The sequence below is a fragment of the Maniola hyperantus genome, chromosome 24 (assembly GCF_902806685.2).
Source record: "Maniola hyperantus chromosome 24, iAphHyp1.2, whole genome shotgun sequence".
Classification (NCBI taxonomy): Eukaryota; Metazoa; Arthropoda; class Insecta; order Lepidoptera; family Nymphalidae; genus Maniola; species Maniola hyperantus.
The window spans coordinates 6,375,456-6,399,208 of record NC_048559.1 but is presented as its reverse complement, the minus strand read 5'-3'; the positions used below and the strand labels follow the sequence as shown (position 1 = coordinate 6,399,208).

The 23,753-nt window shown below is 40.6% G+C and overlaps 2 protein-coding genes and 1 long non-coding RNA gene across 3 annotated transcripts in view; 2 read left to right on the top strand and 1 right to left on the bottom strand.

The window, feature by feature from the left end:
• Positions 1-1,076: 1,076 nt before the first annotated feature.
• Meltrin (meltrin) lies at positions 1,077-15,659 on the bottom strand. Its single transcript, XM_034981217.2, has 15 exons — positions 15,456-15,659; positions 13,953-14,047; positions 13,214-13,369; positions 12,132-12,264; positions 11,200-11,369; positions 10,457-10,630; positions 9,421-9,590; positions 8,612-8,914; positions 7,523-7,700; positions 6,879-7,019; positions 6,120-6,235; positions 4,477-4,637; positions 2,885-2,982; positions 2,163-2,274; positions 1,077-1,294 (listed from the first exon to the last, which is right to left on the bottom strand). The coding sequence occupies exons 1-15, from the start codon at positions 15,556-15,558 to the stop codon at positions 1,161-1,163; spliced, it is 2,244 nt and encodes a 747-aa protein (XP_034837108.1). The 5' UTR covers positions 15,559-15,659; the 3' UTR covers positions 1,077-1,160.
• The window catches only part of LOC138404066 (uncharacterized), a 70,965-nt gene continuing 58,719 nt past the window's right edge, over positions 11,508-23,753 (top strand). Inside the window, exon 1 of the long non-coding RNA XR_011238169.1 lies at positions 11,508-11,543. This is a non-coding gene — a long non-coding RNA (uncharacterized lncRNA). The remainder of the gene's footprint in view (positions 11,544-23,753) is intronic.
• tws (protein phosphatase 2 regulatory subunit tws) overlaps positions 17,963-23,753 on the top strand; it is a 31,307-nt gene continuing 25,516 nt past the window's right edge. Inside the window, exon 1 of the mRNA XM_034981405.2 lies at positions 17,963-18,047. The gene's annotated coding sequence lies outside the window, so the exon portion shown is untranslated. The remainder of the gene's footprint in view (positions 18,048-23,753) is intronic.

Genomic DNA, 23,753 nt, shown 5'->3' with positions numbered 1-23,753 from the left:
ACTGTATGTAAATTATTATAAGTAAAGCTCGCTCTTCACTCCTGTGCGAATCGCGTCGCGGAACAAGTGTGGATGGTTGTTTCGCGCCGTCCCCGCGGGTTGATTACGTAAAACGTTGCAGTAGCGACAGCAGTAGCAATGCGACAGTTCATTTGCTGTCTCTCTTCTTCTTCTTATTTTGAATTGTGGCTATTGCTGTCTCTCTCTAGACACTGTTTTGACAGCAATGATGACGAGATTTACGCCTGTCGCAAGCCTGTCGCGAGATACGTAATCACCCCGCCGGTCTTTTGCGCCTCGCTTCGCGCGCGAGTGAATACGAGACATAAGGGCATAATATGTGCACTCGTATTCGTAAAAATACGATTCGAAGTGGCCGTTATACAAAATGTACTAACGCTTATGCACTCACTTGATTCGTAATTAGATAAACCTACCTAGGGCCATTTTTTGGTTGCCGCACCAACCCGTGCTTTCGTGATTTCTTTCGTCAAAGTTTGCTGGTAAGAGATCGCTTTAGCGATATGGCCGCTTTTGCATCCTCCTTCCTGCTTGTATGTTTTCCTTCATATGTTTACTTTGTGGTTTTTTTTTAATGGATCACAAACAGCATTTCCATTTTTACTTAGCTACTTATTTCTAGTTTGTACATATGCCTATTAAGTGTTCACTTATTTACATTATATCTATTGAATTTTGTGCGGGAGTTAGTTAGGTTGTGTGCAATAAAGTATAAATAAATATATGGATCCGCCAGAACTCGAAATACGAATCAAGTGAGAGCACAAACGCTCTAAGGGCATATTATCTGCCATTCTTTTTTCGTCAAAGACTTTTGGGCCATTCCTTTTAATATAAGAAAAATCTTTCGTACCTATTTTATATTAATTCGTTAAGTACCTAAGTAGATTTAAGTGATATAACTATAACAGTCGTACTCAAGAGTCGCTTAATCGTTACTTAATTTTTGTTAAAACGAGACAGAGCTGTTTCTCACATAAATCTGTCTCGTTTTAACTCTAGCGACTCTGAGTTCGGCGGTAAGAATAAGTGTATTCTTATAAGGTGTTGTTAGACATAAAGTTTTTAATGACTCAATTCGTTTTATTTTATTCAGAAGTAATATATTACACTAGCTTATGTCGAGGACAACACAAATCTCAACCCCCTATTTCACCCCGACATGGGTTGAATGTTCTAAAATCTGGTTTTGTGGCTGGCCCGGAATCGATGGAGCCGCCGCCGACGGGCACGCAGAGAGGTGGCGTGAAGCCGACGTCGCAGTGGCAGTTGCCTAATGACAGAATTTATACCAACATATAAAAAAATTAATCTATTGTTCCGGGTACGTCCCATTTGTTCCATAGAACTTGACGTCATCGAACAAAATGAGTCAATTTTATGAACTACCTACATTACTGGCATTTCACCTCGAATTTACTTTTCTTTGATGTCATAAAAAACTTTTCTTTTTAGGGTTCCGTACCTCAAAAGGAAAAACGGAACCCTTATAGGATCACTTTGTTGTCTGTCTGTCAAGAAACCTACAGGGTACTTCCCGTTGACCTAGAATCATGAAATTTGGCAGGTAGGTAGATCTTATAGCTGAAAGTTGGGGGGAAATCTGAAAACCGTGAATTTAGGGTTCGATCACAAAAAAAATTAAATTGTGGTCATGAACTAATAATTAGTATTTTCAATATTTGAAGTTAGGTAACTATATCAAGTGGGGTATCATATGAAAGGGCTTTATCTGTGGATTCTAAAACAGATTTTTATTTATTTTTAAGCATCATACTTTTTGAATTATCGTGCTAAATGTCGAAAAAATAGGACTTTTGTACGGAACCTCGTTGCGCGAGCCTGACTCGCACTTGGCCGGTTTTTTCGTGATGACATTCAAAGAAAATTTTGTTCACTTTGTTCTAAAGAACAATGAAAGAAAGAGAAATCTCAATTGTTTATGGAATAAATTAGGATACAAATTTAAACCGTGAAATCGTCTTCTATATTCAATAGATCCATTTCCATTTCAGCTTCGCCTGGTTCTCCTACGGATCTCTTCATTTCTGATTTAATCACGTAGGGAAACTCCAAGCGTAGCTCTCTCCATCACCCATTGGACTAGTCATTATAGTTACGGAATTAAAAACCTCGCTCACCTTCAGAGTTACAGACGCCATGTCCGGAACAGTCAGACGGACACACGGAGGACTGACGTGCCATCAGCGCGCGGACGTCGGTCACAGACACACACTTTTGTTTCAAGCACATCTGCACACAAAACGATAAGATTTGCGTAAAACTATGCGTTTCAAGGAAGAAATTGGCGATACCACTCCCATTATTTACCTAAATCACATGATTTTTTTGAGAGTATCACTTACTGCCTACTACCTAGTAGGTACATTTTATCCCGGAAATTGCGCACAGGATTTTTAAAAACCTAAATCCACGCGTACGAAGTCGCTGGCATCAGCTAAATATTAATAAAGAAAGAAAGAAAGAAAAAATGTTTATTTTTTAAAGCTGTACCACACATTACCAGTTAGGTTATGTGGTAATAAGTATGATAAGCTGCTGGAACTAGAGTAACCGACATAGCTCAACGGGTTGCGACTTGCGAAGCTGAAGTGGCAATGGGCAGGGCACATAGTTCGTAAAACCGATAGACGTTGGGGTCCCAAGGTGCTGAAATGGCGACCTCGCACCGGAAGACGCAGCGTTGGAAGACCCACCACTAGGTGGACGGACGACAGACTAGTCGCAGGGAGCCGCTGGATTCAGGCGGCGTAAGCTTACGCCGTGTGGAAGTCTCCACAAGAGAGCTATGTCCAGCAATGGACGTCTATCGGTTGTTGTTGATGATGATGATGATAATTACCTTATCTTCCCCGCACTTGGCGCCATCGGGAACCATGCCCGGATCAACGTCTCGAGTCCCCAAGTCTACTTGGGCCGTACGGCAGGCTAATATTTGACCTGCGAAAACATAATTTTTTTTGTTTTTAGGGTTAAAAAAGGAAAAACGGAACCCTTATAGGATCACTTTTTTGTCTGTCTGTCTGTCTGTCAAGAAATCTACAGGGTGACCTAGAATCATGAAATTTGGCAGGTAGGTAGATCTTATAGCTGACATTTGGGGAAAAATCTGAAAATCGTGAATTTAGGCTTACATCACACAAAAAAAATTAAATTGTGGTCATGAACTAATAATTAGTATTTTCAATTTTCTAAGTAAATAACTATATCAAGTGGGGTATCATATGAAAGGTCTTTACCTGTGCATTCTAAAACAGATTTTTATTTATTTTGATGTATCATAGTTTTTGAATTATCCTGCAAAATGTCGTAAAAATATGACTGTAGTACGAAACCCTCATTGCGCGAGCCTGACTCGCACTTGGCCGGTTTTTTTGAACTTTTTACTGCCTTTTAATTGAAAGATAAGTATTTGAAATAGCCCTGCATCATCTGCCTACTTACAGTTTTTATGAGTATAAGTCCCACAAATTGCTATTGCACTAGAACCATGTCTCATTAATATCGAAATGACGTCATATTGACGTCAGCCGAAATAAAAATATACCCATCAGATCGAAACTTCAGTCTAGTGCTGACGTCACTAAAATGGCGGTCACACGCATTAGCAATTTCATCATCATCATCATGATCAACCCATCACTGGCTCACTACAGAGCACGGGTCTCCTCTCAGAGTGAGAAGGGTTTTGGCCATAGTCTACCACGCTGGCCATGTGTGGATTTGTAGACTTCACACACCTTTGAGAATTATGGAGAACTCTCAGGCATGCAGGTTTCCTCACGATGTTTTCCTTCACCGTTAAAGCAAGTGATATTTAATTAATTAAATCGCACATAACTCTGAAAAGTTAGAGGTGCGTGCTCGGGATCGAACCCCCGACCTCCTATTAGAAGGCGGACGTCCTAACCACTAGGCTATCACAGCTGATTAGCAGTTTACGGGACTTTTATGCTGTTTTTTTTTGCTCAATGAGCGTTTTTGGTCTTTGAGCATAACATAAATATACAAATCTCTATATATATATATATATAAAAGGAAAAGGTGACTGACTGACTGATCTATCAACGCACAGCTCAAACTACTGGACGGATCGCGCTGAAATTCGGCATGCAGATAGCTATATTATGACGTACGCATCCGCTAAGAAAGGATTTTTTAAAATTCAACCCCTAAAGTGTTAAAATAGGGGTTTGAAGTTTGTATGAAACTCTGTCAGTTTTGAAGTTAGAATTGCGAAATTTTACAATTTACACTAATCTATATATATAAAAGGAAAAGGTGACTGACTGACTGACTGATCTGTCAACGCACAGCTCAAACTATACTGGACTGGTGGTGGGTACACCCTAATGGTGTTAATTGAAATTTGTGTTGTCCACGCGGACGAAGTCGCGGGCATAAGCTAGTAATACATATACAGTAAAAACTCACCCTTATAATTTACAAATGTAGAGGAAAGTATAGAAGCTGACTCCATGCCGTACTCTAGTTGCTCATTCAGATGTATACATTGCATTCGACCGCATAGTTCGTCTTCAGACGAGCAGCATTGGTATTGCCTCGTGGACCGGTCGTAACCACAGTTGCCTTGCCTGTGATAAGTTCAATGATAAGAAAGCTTTATACTACATTACATTATACTACCCGATATTTTTACGATCGTGTTGTTGCTTGCCATGCCACCGCGCTGTGCCGAAAGATAAAATTAGTTTAAGTTTTGTTACTATAATTTCTCGTTAAGTGAAATTTGTATATCTGATTTCTTTTGAGAATAAAATTCTTTAACCACAAAGCTTAGCAAAAGGTTTTTCTCCACTGGGCTACTCTTGTATAATCACTTGCCCAAATATATAATTGAGACGCGAGAATTTCCTTTTGAAAAAACTACTGTTAGAAAATATTCGATTAAAGCTTACCTTGTAGAGAAGTTTTCGTTTTATTTTAATTTTTGACATTTGTAATAAGTACCTACTATTATTTAAATTTGTATTTTTTGTGACTGTGTGTATTTAATGTGACTAATTTTATCAAAACTACACCTACCTACACGTTGCTAGGTATATCATAACATATTGTATGCTAATAGGCAGAATTTGGCTGTACCTTTTTGTTTTTGTACCATAATATCTCCACTGTTTACCCATATTCGCAATAAATAAATTTGAATTGAATTGAATTGAATGAGTTGCCTATTATAAATATGAAAGTGTGTTTGTTTGTTGGTTTGTCCTTCAATCACGTCGCAACGGATCGACGTGATTTTTTGCATGGATATAGTTTAAGACTTGGAAAGGGACATAGGCTACTTTTTATCCTGGAAAATCAAAGAGTTCCCGCGGGGTTTTTAAAAACCTAAATCCACGCGTACGAAGTCGCGGGCATCAGCTAGTAGTTCTAATAAGTTTAAGTAGTAAAGTGGTGATAATAAAAAGAATACTCGACTGAGTGTGTTGTAGGCTCTTCTCAGACCTAACCCCCTCCTACCCTCGTAGCTTTAGTTTTAAGTTCGCGTAAAAATTGTCACTACTATAATATCATCTTACAAATGCAACAACCGACCATCAAAAAGTGTAATTTATTACGTACCTATTTTGAATAAACCATTTGATTTGATTTGATTTGAATAAAAATAAACTATGAGGGGGTAAGGGGGTGCGCTAACATCTTAGCACCCCAAATGTCAACCTCACCTGCACGTGGTGCCCCCTGCGAATCAGCGGACGAGGATATGACGACCGAATAATGGCGGGATAACCATTCCATATGGCTTGGCTTGAAATAATACAGACCAGAGACGGGCAGCAGCGTCCCTGGTGCGAAATAGCCTACAGCCCTGCGCTGACCACCCCGCCTGCCCAGCGTGGTCAGTATGGGCATTACTTCTAATAAGCAGCGCCAACAGACAAAGGCTCCCAGTTCCCGGCAGCCCTGCTATTCCCGATTAAGTTGGTGGGGAGCGGTTGGATGAGGAAAGCGGAGGACCGTTTTTGGTGGCGCGCTCTTGGAAAGGCCTATGTCAAGCAGTGGACGCAAACAGGCTGATGGATTGGATTGGATTGGAAAAATAAACTTACCTGTCACCCCTGCGATTGAGTTCATAGCACTTGTGATGAGCGTTTACCCCCGTGGAGCCCCACAGTAGTCTGCACTGGTCGCTATGCGAGCTACATGAGCCGTCTACGCAGTATGCCTGGAACCATAGAAAGCCTTTATCCATACTATCCATACTAATATTAAGTACCAGCTTATCCGCGTGGAATTAGGTTTTTCAAAAATCCCGTGGGAACTCGCCAGTGGCGGATTTGCCCTTAGGCTCAGTAGGCCCGGGCCTAGGGCGGCCAGATATTAGGGGCGGCCAATCGTGCCAAAAAATCACTGATGTTATGATTAAAGTTGGCAAAAAGTATATTCATTATAATATAGTCTATATAATATGATAGGTGCTGAGAAGGGGGCGGCTGGTACCTACTCACTAGATGGCCTGGGGTCTAGAGCGGCCAAGACAGCAAATCCGCCACCGGAACTCGCTGATTTTCTAGGATAAAACCGGCCAAGTGCGTGGCGGGCCACGCGCAGTGTAGAATTCCGTAGTCACAATCCTCGAAAAACAGATATAACTCCTTAACCTGTGAACCCTACTTAGCCATGATAGTTTTCACGTTCCTATATACTACCATTTGGCTGATAGAGTGGAGGGGGGGGAGGACACTTGACTCCTCACTCACGGAAAATCGAAGAATTCCCACGGGATTTTTAAAAAAACTAAATCCACGAGTATGAAGTTGCGGGCATCAGCTAGTCAATTATAATCGTTAAAAAAAACAAGAATAAACCTGATCGTCAGAACACGGCGTGGCGTCCATCATGAATACATCTTTCGGGCAGAACTCTGAATGTCCGGTGCAGAACTCGGGCAGATCGCACTCGCCCTCTGCAGACCGACACTCCGTGCCCGCTGACTTCGGTTGGCATGTCTGCGAAATGCGAAAATTACACGGATTAGAGATTAATTCACTTATCTGTGGAAAATTATATTATAGTACGCGACAAGTTGATCGGGGTATTAGATGGAGAGACGCCCCCCGCACACCCGCACGTCCCCCGCACTATCACCACCACACCGGATTAGCGCGGGGGCTGTACGGGGCGTTCCCACCCCGATTGCTATCTCGACCTGTCGCAGATTATATAGGTACTATTTTTTTTAATATATATTAGCCAAGTTTATCATGCTGACTAATATTCCCCCCCTCCAATTAAGCGTGAAGCTTGTGCTAGGAGTAGGTACGACAATAGTGCACCGGGTGGGGTTTGAACCGGTGACCTTTCGGTTTTCAGTCCGCTCCTTTAACCGTTGAGCTATCGAGGCTCTATACTATACACTGCAGCCAATAAAATACATCTAGTACTAAAATAATGTAATGCTCCAGGCATTCCGACGAGTAACGTCATGTCAGAAGCAAAATAAGAAGCATACCATCGTATCGCAGCACTCTCCCGAAGCGCAAGTAGCATTGCTGCGTAGCGCACAAGTCAGTGGTTGGCAGCAGACAGCGCACGCGGGGTCGGGGCTCAGGCCACAATCGCACTGCTCGCCCGGCTCCACGAAACCGTTACCGCAAGTTGGTGAGTCGAACAGACTCTTTGGCTTGTTTCTGGAAAACATATTCACTTGTGAACTAAGAGCCAGCAGCGCGTGCCAGACGATCACTATTTTATATACGCTGAAAGTTTCTCTGCGTATTGTCCCCAACACTGGGAGGAACGTTTGTTTGGATAGTTTGAAGTTTAAAAGTTTAAGGGTGCTTGGCACTCAGTCTCGACAGCGACGCCGCTTACGTTACCCACACAAATACGGTAACGCTTAACGGCACACTCACTACTACAAGCAAGACTGAGCGGTCATCGTGAAATAGAACATCTATACAGTTATAGATAGCTTTATCCACGAAGACGTGACCCACTATTTTTCGTGCGGGGAGTGATCTCTACCTAATTAATCTTCTTGTGCGTGTGCCCACATCGCTGATCGGTGCGTTACGACTGGTTACGATTTACGATAGAACTCACAGTCTCAGCACATACCATATTTTGCATTGTAACCGGTTAGGACAAAGAGTGGGACGCGTCATCGTGTATTGAACTATCTCTAAATTGTTCAGCTTAATCTAGATAGCTAGCTTTTATAGCCTCGTTGTTAAGACATCGGCTTAAATACCGCCAGTCTGGCGTTCGATCTCGGGTACATTGGAACTCTCTGATTTTCTGGGATAAAAGTATCCTGTCTGTTTCCGGAATGCAATCTTTCAACTGTGCAGACTCGACCGTATCAAAGGGAGATCTCCCACCGGGCGGTTAGCTATGCTCGGTAGCGCCAGCTGGGCCGACGGTTGTGTCTTGAAACTTCTTGGTATAGTCCAGATTGCAGAAAACGCTATTAGTGCGAGTACCTACTGTAGGCGGTATATTTGTTCGGGACTGCGTCATGAAATGTTATCGATTGAATAGCGCCATCTAGTTGCAATTGTGGCAACCGCCACAGGCGCATGTAATTTATTAATCTTACCGTAAGCAATGATCCATCCCACGTTCAAAAGCAAGCGCCAGTGATCTACGACTGCAGTCAGACCATCGTGTCGGAGCAACGGAATCGACGTTAGGACTCATGATGCACTTCTCGTCAGGACAATCACAGTCGAACTCATTATCATGTTCCATTCCAAAGTTGTGTCCCAGTCCGTGAGCGATGGTTGTAGCCACGAGTCCAATAACCACTGAGTGGTTGACGGCTACACCACCGGAGTATTCGGAAGTGCAAATTGGTCCCTTTAAGTTGTTTCCGAGAACGCCTGATTTAAATTTGGTCAGCCTGAAAGATAACTTGACAGATTTGTAAGAGGAAGAAAGGAATTGACTCTCGATTATATCAATTCTTGCAAGTTAGCCCGCTTCCGTCTTTGACTGCGTTATCACTTACCATCAGGTGAGATCGCAATCATGGGCTAACTTGCTATCGAAAAAAATGCATTGAGCTACCTAGTTGCATTGAACAGCTGCAAATCTCTGACAAACAGACAATTTGATATGTAAACCCAAAATTCACTAGGTACTGAAAACAAGAAATAACTCAAAGTATGGCGGGCCGCACTGCACCGCATCGTAAAACAATAATCTACCTAAATTATTTTTCAACCCCCCCCCCCCCCCCCTCTTCGCCTCTCCCCCCCCCTCTCCCTCATCAACTACGGGGGCTGCTGGTACTTACTAAATGACCTGGAGCCTAGGGCAGCCAAGACTCCAAATCCGCCACTGCCCAGGAGGGTTATACGTTATAGGTAATGTCCCAAATCCAATTAAAGAATGAAATAAACTTACGTCAGCAAATGCGCGTTGTCATTAGGTATTAGGTTGTTCAATATTTCTCTCCTGTAGTGCAAGAAGTTCGTTAGGGTAGTGTCACCAGCCTCTACTATGTGTATTTTGTTCTGCTCTGTCCATACCTCGACGCCTACAAGCGCTATGAAGATATTGAGCGGAGCGTATAGCTGAAAATTGGGATATTTTCAAATTATATTCTTTCGTCAAATAGCTTATCAGAACTCTCCTCATTAAGGCAATAGAAGTGATAGAACACGCAAAGGGAGCTTACAGTAGCCAGCAGGAAATATTTTACATCGACCTTTAATGAGCCGAAAGAGATTTCGGCTTCGTAGAGCGTTTTCTCTGTCACTCATACCTATGTAACGTTTTGTCGGTCTCAACGACAGAGACAAAGCTCTACGAAACCGCTATCTCGTATATTCTAAAGGTCGAAGTACCTTTCCTTCCGGGTACTGTACGTGATCAAATCAAAAATGAGGAGATCTGTAGGAGAACTAGAGTAACCGACATAGCTCAACGGGTTGCGAAGCTGAAGTGGCAATGGGCAGGACACATAGTTCGTAAAACCGATAGACGTTGGGGTCCCAAGGTGCTGGAATGGCGACCTCGCACCAGAAGACGCAGTGTTGGAAGATTCCCGACGAGTCGCAGGGAGCCGCTGGATTCAGGCGGTGCAAGACCGTGGCGTGTGGAAGTCCCTACAAGAGACCTATGTCCAGCAGTTGACGTCTATCGGTTGATGATGATGATGATGACTGTACGTCTCTACGGTGATCCAGGCATTCCAACTCTGGGCGATCCACTAAAGTTATGGCGGGAGTTTGAACGAATCCAGCACCAGACCTTTTCATCTAAAAATCTACGAAGAAATAATAATAAAGGAAGATCGCTTACAGAGTAGATGATTCATATTGGCGACGTCCTTCAGCTGTTGGTGCACTGTATTTATGTTCAGACCTTTTCATCTAAAATCATCAGACCTTTTCATCTAAAAATCTAAAGGAATAGAAAAGGAATGAAGATCGCTTACAGAGTAGATGATATTGGCGACGTCCTTCAGCTGTTGGTGCACTGTATTTATGTTCCACCCGCTCTCTATGTACGCAGCATTATCAGCTACTAGCACCAACTCCACGAATCGTGACTGGTTGTTCACGTTGAAAGGACCTCTGATCTGTTTATCTTCGGAAGTGTCACGTTTGTACTGTGGAAGATTACAGGTTTATTTGAAATCCGAAGTTCTTCATTTAGACAGAGACATATACCTAACTGCGAGCTGTGGTAGCCTAGTGGTCAGGACGTCCGCCTTCCAATTGGAGGTCGGGGGTTCGATCCCGGGCACGCACCTCTAATTTTATGGAGTTATGTGCGTTTTTAAGTAATTAAAATATGACTTTATTTATTTTATATATTTTATTTTCTTGCTTTAACGGTGAAGGAAAACATCGTGAGGAAACCTGCATGCCTGAGAGTTCTCCATAATATTCTCAAAGGTGTGTGAAGTCTGCCAATTCGCACTCGGCCAGCGTGGTAGACTATGGCCAAAACCCTTCTCACTCTGAGAGGAGACCCGTGCTCTGCAGTGAGCCGGCGATGGGTTGATCATGATGATGATGATGATGAATGGGTAGAGTGCGGGAGATGTAAGGTTGGATTAAAAATATAAATTGTACTTATCTTACTTAATAAGTACTTTCTAATATTCTTCTGGTAGGTAACTAAATTTTCACCAACTAGCTAAAGTAAACCTACGAGTACTAAGTAACTACTAACCCGATTAGATCTTCTCCATTCATTGCTTTGTTCACTAAGATGCCTCTTCATAAGTTCAGGATCGTACTCCGTGTTGTTCGTCACACCCGCGTCGTGCCCGCAGGAGGACTTCGTCATCAAATCCGAATGGTCATAGATGAAGTGCTTGGAACCAATCTCCGTATCTACGACTGAAAAAAAGGAATTGAAGGATATGTTGAATCAGGCATAATTAAATAAAACCGGCCTAGTGCGAGTCAGGCTCGCGCAATGAGGGTTCCGTACTATAGTCGTATTTTTTCGACATTTTGCACGATAATTCAAACACTATAAAAATAAATAAAAATCTGTTTTAGAATGTACAGGTGAAGACCTTTCAAATGATACCCCACTTGATATAGTCACTCACCACTTCTAAAGTTGAAAATACTAATTATTAGGTCATGACCACAATTTAATTTTTTTTGTGTGATCTAACCCTAAATTCACGGTTTTCAGATTTTTCCCCAAATGTCAGTTATCTTATAACTGACAGTTATAAGATCTACCTACCTGCCAAATTTCATGATTCTAGGTCAACGGGAAGTACCCTGTAGGTTTCTTGACAGACAGACAACAAAGTGATCCTATAAGGGTTCCGTTTTCCCTTTTGAGGTACGGAGCCCTAAAAAGTTTGCATTAATTGAATTATGCCCAAAGATTAGCGAGTAAACGAATCGACTAGTCAACTACCGCCGCTTTATACCTACTAGAGGCACATATCTACTCATGTGCTTCATGTGTTAGAGGAGTTGTCAATGCATTGTCGGATTTAATTAATGTTAAGCGACTTCCCCGTTCTTTTTGTAAATTTGCGAGAACGCAGCAGGTGAAAACCTGGGTTAAAATACTGAAAACGTTAATTTGCTGTATGCCTCACATAGAAATGGAAATGAAATACAAGGTTTTCATACCTTGTGCCGGTTCAATGTATCTCATCTGGTTGCCATCGTGAATGACCCCTCTCACGCCGTGGCAGGTCGACACCGCCACCCAAGAGTCCTTCTTGCCTCTCACCTTGCCAGAGTATTGGCATATATCGAGCTCCTAGAAATATTATTGAGAAATACAATAAAAATCAGTAACTTTTTTCGATGACAAGTTTTTTCTTGACTTCGATCACCACCTGGGTTTTTGGAGCACTTCGACCACCCGTTGTGCCAGATCCTTTTTTCCACGCACATGCAAACTGTGGAATCAACTCCCTTCGGCGGTGTTCCCTTTAGATTACAACATGGGGTTATTCAAAGGGCGGATCAACAAATTCCTAAAAGGCCGGCAACGCATCGGCGGTTCCTCTGGTGCTGCAAATGTTCATGGGCTGTGGTAATCACTTACATCAGGTAACCCGCCTGCTCGTTTGCTCGCTATCTCTATTTTTTAAAAAAAGTACCTACTAACCTCGATGTAAATCATGATGCAGTCTTGCAGTCTAAAATGGAAGCGGGTTAACCTGGAAGGGGTGTGGCAGGTTTTGTTAAACAGACAAATACATACCCTCAATCGGTTTCTACATGGCCTGACATGGTAATGGAATTTTAAATCTTAGCCGGTAGGGTGGTGAGTACCTAGCCACGCCGACGCTTTCTACTAGATTATATTTTATACTATTCCCAAATTGCACCTGCTGGCAGGTGGTGCCTCATACAGTTTCGTGGCTTACAGCTTACAGCACTCTATACTGAACCAAGATGCTCGTGGGAAAGGCAGTGAAAATGGACGTATCAATATATCCATCTAATTTTACTCAAATTGGTAAACAATTTGGGCTTCGTCATTGCAAAAATTGATTTTGGACGAAGCGGCATTAGCGAATACAGTGCGACAAGGCTATCTTGGCGCGTGGCGAACATCGGAACTAACGTTGCCGTCGAGTGTCCCCTTTGTTCTTGTTTGAATATTCTAAGCCTTTGTTCTCCAACAGCGCCCCCCTGTCAATGTCATTCAAGTGCCAAGAGAGCCTTGTCGCACTGTAAATACCTATTTCTAATCTTACCTCAATACTTGGCTTGTACGTCACCATCGATCCATTTTTCTGATAGCTTATCGTATGGTCTCCTGCTAGCAAATTTTCATTCAATTTCAAATCCAGGATATGTTTTTCTCCGTCGATGTTTAATGTCATTGTGACCTCTGGGTGATGCAGACCTTCCTGAAATTGGGACCTGAATTAATGCTGAATCTTTTAAGATTTAGCGGCATACAAAACTTACTAATATTATATTTTTCTTAAAGATTTTTTCCCATTCGGTACCTCGATACACACCTCTGAGCTTAGCTCACAGGTCCGTATAAAGAGCTAAGCTCAGAGTCATCAGCGGGCGATGGAAAGAGCTATGCTTGGAGTGTCTCTACGTGATCAAATCAGAAATGAGGAGATCCGTAGGAGAACTAGAGTAGCTGTCGCCTGTCATAGCTCAACGGGTTGCGAAGCTGAAGTGGCAATGGGCAGGGCACATAGTTAGTAAAACCGATAGACGTTGGGGTCCCAAGGTGCTGGAATGGTGACCTCGCACCGGAAGACGCAGTGTTGGAAGACCCCCCATTAGGTGGACGGATGACGTAAGACGAGTGGCAGGGAGCCGCTGGATTCAGGTGGCGCAAGACCGAGGCGTGTGGAGGTCCCTACAAGAGACCTATGTCCAGCAGTGGACGTCTATCGGTTGATGATGATACGCACCTCATTTTTTTTCTCGTTTGTAAAAGAATAATGGATTTATGATAGCAACTTTTACCTTGTGCCTCGTAGTCGTGATCTCTCTCTTCGTTCTGCCATGTTGCAGCACGGGCTGCACAATTTCGTGTCGCCGGAAGTCTGTTGCAGGATTTTCTGGAACAAGCAATACCAAATTATTTAGCAACTGAGTTGGAAAGAACCAAATGAGCTGACGCGGAATCAAACTCAATGTTTTTATCTACGTAAGTATATAGGTAGGTATATATAAAAAATCCAGGCTGTCGGCGAGCAGGGAGAAATAGCGAATGATCGTTAAGAGGCACCACTTGAAAATGCTTAGCTAATCTAAATCTGAATCTAAATCAGCCTGTGCTGTCCCACGTCTGGGCAAAGGCCTCCCTCCGATCCTTCCATAATTTTCTATTTCGTGCCTCTTCAGGCCACGTAACTGTAAAGTTATCTAATTCATCACGCCAACGTCGCCTCGGCCGACCACGCTGGCGGTGATGATTCTGGGGCGTCCAAAAAGAAGCAGATTCCAAAAAGAAGCGGCAGTCCAAAGAGAACCACTTGAAAATGCTTAGCTATTTTTAACTTATTTTTAAAATTAGGTCTACGTATTGTGTGTAGTTAGTTTTTCATGGGTTGTTTATTAGTTAATAATATCAATACATTACAGGAAAACTTAACGCAGTGGTAATAGCCTAGGGTTAAGACGTTCGGCTCCTCCTTGGGGGGTCGCCGTGCCGATGCCGCCGCGCCGGTTCTATCCTGGGCCTCTTACTTTTCGAAGTCATGTGAATTTTAAGCAATTTAATGTCAAACAGTGAGGTAACCTGAATGACTAAGAGTTCTGCATAATATTCTCAAAGGTGTGTAAAGTCTGCCAATCCACACTTGTCCAGCGTGGTAGACTGATCAAACCCATTCCCTCATTCTAAGAAGAGACCCGTGCTCAGTAGTGAGCCGGCGATGGGTTGATCATGATGTAATTATTTATAAGTTGTTTATTAGTTATTATCAATACATACAGGAAAACTTAACGTAGGTAATAAACCAAAAAGACGTGTGGGAAATACCACCAGGCAGGGTCAAGCATGATAAATAAGATAATTTCATATGCTTACTATAATATACCCAATTATATTTAGTTGTAGGCATATTAATATGTAATAAGTGCTTATTACATTGGAGACAATTAAGGTTATAAGGATGCGATGCAATGCGTTGCGTTGCGATGCGATGCGATGGGTTGCGTTGCGATGCGATGCGATGCGTTGCGATCACACTTGACTCTACAAACCCTACATCTTGGTAAAAAGGATGGCTTGGCCGTTATCTTGTATAGAATGCCTAAGTATTCTATACAATACCGGATTAAGGTTCGCAATAAAATGTACCTAATAAAATTTATGTCATACTTACATCAGGAATCATAATATAGGAATTATATGTACAATGACGAATTATATTATTTTCTGGTGACATAATATATAGGTACCTACTTAAGTGTAGTTTATTATACCTAGTTAGTAGTTAGTTAAATTAAAAATTTACTTACTTATTTCTTGTGCTTCGCTACCAATTCTCAGATACGATAAAAATAAGCAAAACACAACCAAACTACCACCATACATTTTAACATTCAAACTGTTTTCTAACATTTTAGAATTAAATGCAATTCATATTATGTACTTAGGTAAAATTATTATTTCATAAAAGATGTTGATATATTTAATTTATTAGTTGATAGCTCTTTACTCTTCGAGAGCAAAATATGTAATGTTCTAGTTTTAATGCATACGGAGTCTAGTAGTAGGTACCTACTTTGCAAAGACTTGTCTTTTAGGGCTGTAGCAGACACTATGATTTTGGCATCAGCGATAGGCGATCAACAGCACGTTGCCGGTTGCACTCGATCGCTGTATTGCGCGAAACGCACGTTTATAGCGTTTGTTTTGATGCTGCATCGCAATTTGCTGACTTTCTGCGTTCAATCGCATCGCTGTACTGAAATAATTTAGCAGACACGAGTTAGCATCAGCGATCGGCGATTTAGTAGCTTTTCGGAAACTTGATGCCGCGATTGACTCTGTGCGGAGTGGAGGGCACTCCAGTCAATCTCCAGTCGCACGATCAGTAGATTTTATATTTTAAACTCCGGCAAGACTGTTGTAAACAAGCCCCCCAAATCGGTTGTCACCGGCGGTTTACAACAGTGTAAAGAATTGTTTGCAACAAAAATTCATTGCAAACACTGTTGTAAACCGCCGCCGATGCAGACTACAGTACAGGCCTTGTTTACAACTGGTCGTGCGACTGGAGACTGACTCTTTGCGGAGTGCAGGGTTCGATCGCGGAATCAAGTTTCCGAAAGCTACTAAATCGCCGATCGCTGATACTAAAAACATCGTGTCTGCTTTGGCTCTTATATACTCGCTAGGCAGATCGCACATTTATAATGATGAATTTCTTAAGGCACGTCCAACGCTGCGCATCTTGACACAAACAAGATTATAGAAGGAAGATTAATATTATTCTAGTAGGTATTTTTTTATCACTTAAGGTAGGTACCTAAGTTATACGTATACCTATACCTATTTAGGCCTTCTCTGCTCCAGTGGTGGATTCCCAACAGCCTAGTGAATTTGGGTTCGATTCCCGCGTCAGCGTCGGGCCAAAGTAATTATAGGTAAGTTAAAGTAGGTACATATTGGGTTTTCTATTAATAAAATATAGGTTTATTAGGTTAATTAGATAGGGTTATAGTACGTTAGCCGGCAAGAATTAATGTACATCAACCTTTAGAATGAGATTTCGGCTTTGTAGAAACGTTGTCTCTGTCACTCATACCTACGTGACGTTTTGTTTGTCTCAACGACAGAGACAGCGTTTTACGAAACCGCTATCTCTCTAAAGGTCGATCCTACAATATTTTCTGCCGCATAGTGTAGCGCTACATCGCTAGTATCGACCTTTAGAGAGAGATAGCGGTTTCGTACAGCGCTGTCTCTGTCGTTTAGACCGACAAAACGTCACACAGTGTACAGTACGCGCGGCGAGAGTTTGGCTTGGACCGTTATTGCGCAGAAATCAGAAATTGGGTATCAACGGGCAATTAGTGGGGTGCGGGGCGGGTGTGTAGGCGCACGCGGTGCTCTGATTGGCGCTCCACTGCTCCAGTCGTTCCCTGCCTCTGTTTGTACAATCACGTTCACAAGTGAATTGCTATTTTCGTTAATTGTTTATTATATAAGAATCTGAATAGCACTGCTGCTAAGACTTTTTTTTAATGTTAACTTTTGTATTTAATAATTATTTTAAGTTTTCTTTTGTTTGTATGTACCAATTTTACATGTATCTTGGAATAAATAATTTTATTAAAAAACAATTATTTAGAATTTTCATCGCTGTCTCTATAAACTTTAAAAGGAAATAAACATTTTATATAAGTAAAATAACTATCAATAGTTTTAATAAATGAAGAAGTTTATCTATTTCGTATTATTTTCTAGCATTATTACCACTGTACATGAATTTTGACCCACTCAAATATCCAACCTGGTACATAAAAAAGGAAAAGTATTGTGTGCGTGACAGTACCCATGCGCAGTAATCCCCTCCACCCGAAGGTCAAAGCCAAACTCTCGCCGCGCGATCTGTAGCAGCGCTCGGTCACGGTAATGATGATAATATAAGTATTTCGTTAAACTGTGATATTACCGTGGCTCGGTGCTACATCGTTGGAGGTTGGAACTGGAAGACAATTAATGTATACTTAATATTTACACTTTAATATTTACAAGTCTTCAACTAGATGGCGCTATCAGTTTTTGATATCAATAAAATCATATTACCTATCACCGTTCAATAGCCTCGAGATAACGTTCCCGCCAATCTAAGCCTTCACGGTCAAACAATTAATGTTTACAACAACGCCTCATTGTTGTGTTTTTATTCGTCGCGTTTGAACGCCGCGCTAGTTAGGCTGAATAAAGGATTTAAGCCTTTGCCTTAGCAGTGGATTAAAAATTAAAACGGTTCTCAATTCAAAACCCTATTGATTCGTTCTGAAATTGGTGTTTTTTTTAACACGAGGTGTGGTGTGTAGTCTGTGGACTTTAGTTTTGATTTCGGAAGACCGAAGCCTGTGGTAGGTGCTTATATTTTTTAGTACGGAAATAATTTTTTTTTATTGTATTAAAGGTAAGTAAAAAATCTTCTAAATAAGTATTTTTATACGTACCGCAGTGTTGGAATTGGAAGACCCCCCACAAGGTGGACGGACGACATCAGACGAGTCGCAGGGAGCCGCTGGATTCAGGGGGCTCAAGACCGTGGCGTGTGGAAGTCCCTACAAGAGACCTATGTCCAGCATAGACGTCTATTGGCTGATGATGATGATGATACGTATCGCGTCGGCGCGGCGGTTGGCCTACTATTCGGGGGGTTTGAGTTCGATGCCGGGCCCGCACTTCTATCAATCAATCAATCATATTTTATTTGCTGTAAATGCAGGGTAAAAAACCTCAAACGGCTGAACGGATTTTTATCGACCATAGAGCCAAGACCATCTCAATTAAATACGTTTTGGGATTAAAGTGCTACGATGTCACAGACAGATAGACAAACAAACTGGTCATAACATCCCTCTTTTTGCGCGGAGGTTAAAAGACAACGAAATAAGTATTACATTATCCCGTTGGGAAAATATATAGACCGAGACGTCATGCGTCCATGAATACGTTATTATCAGTTATAGCTAGGTATAGGACATAGCTACAGAGTATCCCAAAGGACATTAAGTATTTTATTACAAGACTAGCTTATGCCCGTGACTTTCTCCGCGTGGAATACACAAATTTCAAACCCTATTTTACCCCCTTACCCGATCCACTTGCTACCTACCTGCCAAAAATGATTCTAAGTCAACGAGAAGTACCTTGTAGGTTTCTTGACAGACAGACAGACAGACAGACAGATAGACAGACAGACAGACAGACAACAAAGTGATCCTATAAGGGTTCCGTTTTCCTTTCGAGGTACGGAATCCTAAAAACTGCTTTGCATGACGTATTTGTTAGGTACCGGTTATAATTAATAATACAAAACAATAATAATTATAGAGATTGACGTCACTGAAAATAAATAATAGTCACCTGAGAGTCACGAAACAAAAAGGTATGTATTAACTAGGTAAGTAGGTACATACTATGTACCTACTTACCTAGTTAATACACTACATACCTAGTAGCTTTTTCCCGCACTTCGTCCGCGGTACATATTATTATTTTAATTTATAGTCTAGGTAGTACGTTAATTCTGGGTAAAATAGCTTTCTAATGTTGAAAGAATTATTAAAATCGGTTCAGTAGTTTCTGTGTTAATCGATCACAAACAAACAAATCTTTCCTGTTTATAATATTACTTATGTATATTGGTGGTGACATCACAAAATAAATTAAAATGTGTTCATGAACAAATAATTAGGTACCTACTATTTTCAACTTTCAAATTAAGATTACTATACCAAGCGGGGAATCATAATATGAAAGGAATACCTGTACCTACTTACATTCTAAATCCGATTTTTATTAACATATTTTGGAATTGAAAATGTCGAAAAAATACGACTGACCCGACACCCTCGGTGCGCGGGTCTGACTCGCAATGGGTCAGTTTTTTCTAGTGACGAGATATGTGGACCCATAGATAACGTGTGGACCCTCAGGCAAATCAATCGCACAAAATATCGATGGCGACGCTCTCCTAACTGCTAAGTAGACCGTAAATCAAAGACCCGTCTATACATAGAGAACTAAAAATAAATCAAAGTCTTTCGCCGCTTTTAAAATTGCGCATCCTGAGGCCAGAGCATAGGTAGCTGACCCGCCTCGGCTTCGCTCGGGTGGAATTTAGAAAATCGGTTTTTTTAAAAACCCTGAAATAGGTACCTACGTATTTTTCTGTAACCGAAAATCCAAACATCAATTTTTGTGGAAATAACTTCACAAATGACAAACAATGGGGCCGATTCTCTAGTACACAATCTCTAAACTAAACTAAATTAATAGGTCTAAATCTAGTGCTTTCCTTTTCCGCAAGCAACATTATGAAAGGGATAGCAATAGGTTTAGACGTGATATTTTAGTTTAGTTTAGAGATTGTGTACAAAGGAATTAGCCACATTATCATTACAAACTTTCCATCCCCTATTTGACCCCCTTGGAAGTAGAATTTTCAAAAATCGTGAAACGTGTTTTTTTTATCTTAACCGAAAGCCTAATTATACCAATTTTCATCGAAAATGACAGACTTTCATACAAACCTCCATACCCTATTTACCGCCCTTAGGAGTGGAATTTCGAAAAACGTTTCTTAGTGGACACCTACTCTTTACAAAGAACAGACCCTCCAAATTTCATGTCTATCATCAAACGGCAGGATTCGAACCTGTAGTCCTGGGATCGCGCCCGGCGCTATGACCGCTAGGCCACGGTTCGGTTGCTGCCAGTGACGAAAGTGACATGTATATTCACTCAGTACTGAAGTGACTGTTAATGCCATCTAGTAGCTGCACCTTGAGACGCAGTTTGAAATCCTGCCGGTACCGCAATTTTTGATATGTATTTAAAAATTATTAAGAAATTTCCTTGAAGTGTAGGTAAAAACACTATAATAAAAGTTATAAATATAATGATACCTAATATACCAATTATCAACTGTGAACGGGTGGGATTTGAATCTGCGGCCTCTCAGATTTAGACCACTCTCTCAGTTGAGCCAATGAGGCTTAAATAAACATTTTTTTAATAATATTTAATGATAAAAAAGACAGCCATGATACATTACTATCTAGTTATTATCAGAAGACCTTTATGTGCCACCTTGAAATTCACATTCATGACAATATTTCACACAAGTCTGCAGTAGATATTATTAAGTGTCCTTTCGCGTGCCTTTTGTTTTAAGAGGAACTGACGTCTATGAGAGGAACCTAATTTTTATTTTATTTTACTCCATTACAAGTTAGTTCTTGATTGCAATCACACCTGGTGGTAAGTGATGATACCAGAGATAGGTACCTAGTCCTACGACCTAAGTCTTTGTTGCCTCCATTTCCTATTCCCAGCTTTCACGTTGATACTTGAGTGTAGACTCTACAGTAAGGCCGAAAGTAATGTACATCGGCCTTTAAAATGATATTTCGGCTTTGTAGAGCGTTGTCTCTGTCACTCATACCTATACGAAGTTTTGTCGGTCTCAACGACAGGGACAACGATCTACAAATATGCTATCACCTTCTAAAGGTCGATGTAACTTGGGTATTTGGACTGGAAGTTGGATTGCTTCTAATTCATTCAAAATCTAAATTCTAAAATACCTAACTTGAGTAGGTACCTACCTACCACTCAAAATACAAAATACCTACCAACCATTGTCTGCTCATAAATCTCTCTAAAAGTAAGATCGAAGGTTCAAAATAAAGGTTAAAACGATGTAGGTCAAGTTAACAATAATATGACCGATTCGTCACATTCGCACGGCATACAGCACTAGGTCAGGACCCTAGCACGAGTTTGCTCATCTCGAAAACTGATATGGTTTTCGTGAGTTTAAAAAGGTATTATAGGTAGTTCGAAAATCGAAAGTCAAGTTAATTGGGCCCTAATTCTTCTTATTTCTGAAAACTCGGTTGTTTGTTGTGAGTTTCGAGATTATGAAATGTTTAAAGTAGTGGGCACCTATATTTTGAAATACCTATTGATCTTATTTAACAAGTCTTAGGGCTTGAAGCTCTAAGACATTTTTTTTTTTTTCGGAAACTAAAAAGCTCTGGGGACCCCCAGCCGCCGCTTTATTACGGAAGTCGCGCAAAGGCAGTTTCATTTTTTTTAAACATTTTTCTTGTAAATAGACATAGTTATTAATTATTTTATTTACATTACTTACTTAGTGCTTACTTATTAGATTAGGTATTCCCGTATCGCAAGTAGATATTTTCAATACGGATAAAATATAGGTACTTAAGTAGTCAGGTATATATTAATATCACCGGAAGAAAAAAGACATTTTCCTTCGCGACATAGTTTCCGTAGAACCGATCCAAGCGAGTACGTGATACAAATAATATATCTTATTGTACTTATCTGTTTGTTTATTTATAAAGCTAATCGCAGACGGCTGATCATAGCCCCCACCCCCGTACTATAGGTAGTCAATTTTTCATTTTTTTAGGTACTCAGTATAAAAAAAACACTAGTCGTTACTCGTTACAATGACCTCTCCCATAAAATTCTTAGGAGATATGCGTCCCAAAAGCGGTGTTGAGACATATATTTTCTTAGAATCAAGTTTTGGCTTCAAAAACTACAAATTTGTTTATTTATTTTTTAATATTAAGCATAAAAATTAAAGATTTTCTTTAGTGAATTACGAGAGCCAAAACGAATTGGCACAATTTGGCTCGATACAAAAAAATCGCGAAGTCTCCCGAAATACGCATTTTTACACGACCATTAGGAGAAAAACTAGTTTTATTCGATTGATATCGAACCAATTTCAATACAATTTCGTATTTACGTTCAACGTTTAATACAGTAAGGGATTATGGTATTATTTTATGGTAACAGAGCACATCGAATTTTAAATATAAATATGTTTAAAAAGCGTGCAACTTTGCGCTCGGGTGGCCCAGACTTTTCCATACATTCGCCTTTGCGATTCCATTGGTTTCAGAATATTCTCCTGCCTATACACACTCAACGCGATCTCATTTAATTTTTCATATCTTTTAGGCGATGAGTCGTGACCTACGTTTACTGAAATATCTAAGTAGGTACTAGGTAGTAATGTAGGTACTTATAATAGCTATATGGACAGGATAAAAAAATTGTTCTTCGCAAGGTTAACTACCTATAGTTTAGAGCTAGGTCACAAATCACTATGTAATCACGTTTTACGATGCGTAGACTGGGGACACTCAAAATAAATACCTAAGTAAGTAGGTATTATACCTACCTACTTTCCTTAGATTACCTACGCAGATAACCATGGACATACAAAAATTGTCCTTGTTTGAACTGTAATTTATTTATAAACTCTTAGGAACTTTATTTATTAAAGTAATTACTTAGTTCAGTGCATTCATTTCGTAGGTAATTTTATAGACAAATACTTTTTACATTAGCGCTTTACCTTGAACTCTAAGTACCTAGGTAGGTACCTAGAAATAAATCTAACTTTCGAAAACTAAAAACTTTACTTTCGAAAACTTATTAACTCCCAAAAGTCGAAACCCATCTCGAGATGATCTTTAGTAAAGTAATTAAAAAAGAAAGTAACAGTAGTAAAGAAGTAAGTAAAGAAGAAAAGTAAAAGATTTAAAAACAATATTTTAATATTTTTTAAATCCATCCATATCCTCCATACTAATATTATAAATGTGAAAGTGTGTCTGTCTGTCTGTCTGTCTGTCCGTCTGTCTGTCTGTCTGTCTGTCTGTCTGCTAGCTTTTCACGGCTCACCCGTTTAACCGATTTTGATGAAATTTGGTACAGAGATAGCTTGCATCCCCGGGAAGGACATAAGTTACTTTTGATCCCGGAAAATCAAAGTGTTCCCACGGGATTTTCAAAAACCTAAATTCACGTGGACGAAGTCGCGGGCATCATCTAGTTTTTAATAAATGGTTGGCATGTCCAAGGTAGGTTAAATGGTAAACCCATAGAGAGAGTGATCCATAGAGTTAAAATGGCATGTGAAGAGTCCTTTTTTACGGACTATACGTTGAGGATCGTACACAAAACACAAAATGCTATTCTATCACGGAAATCGATTAAAAGCGTCACTATCACTT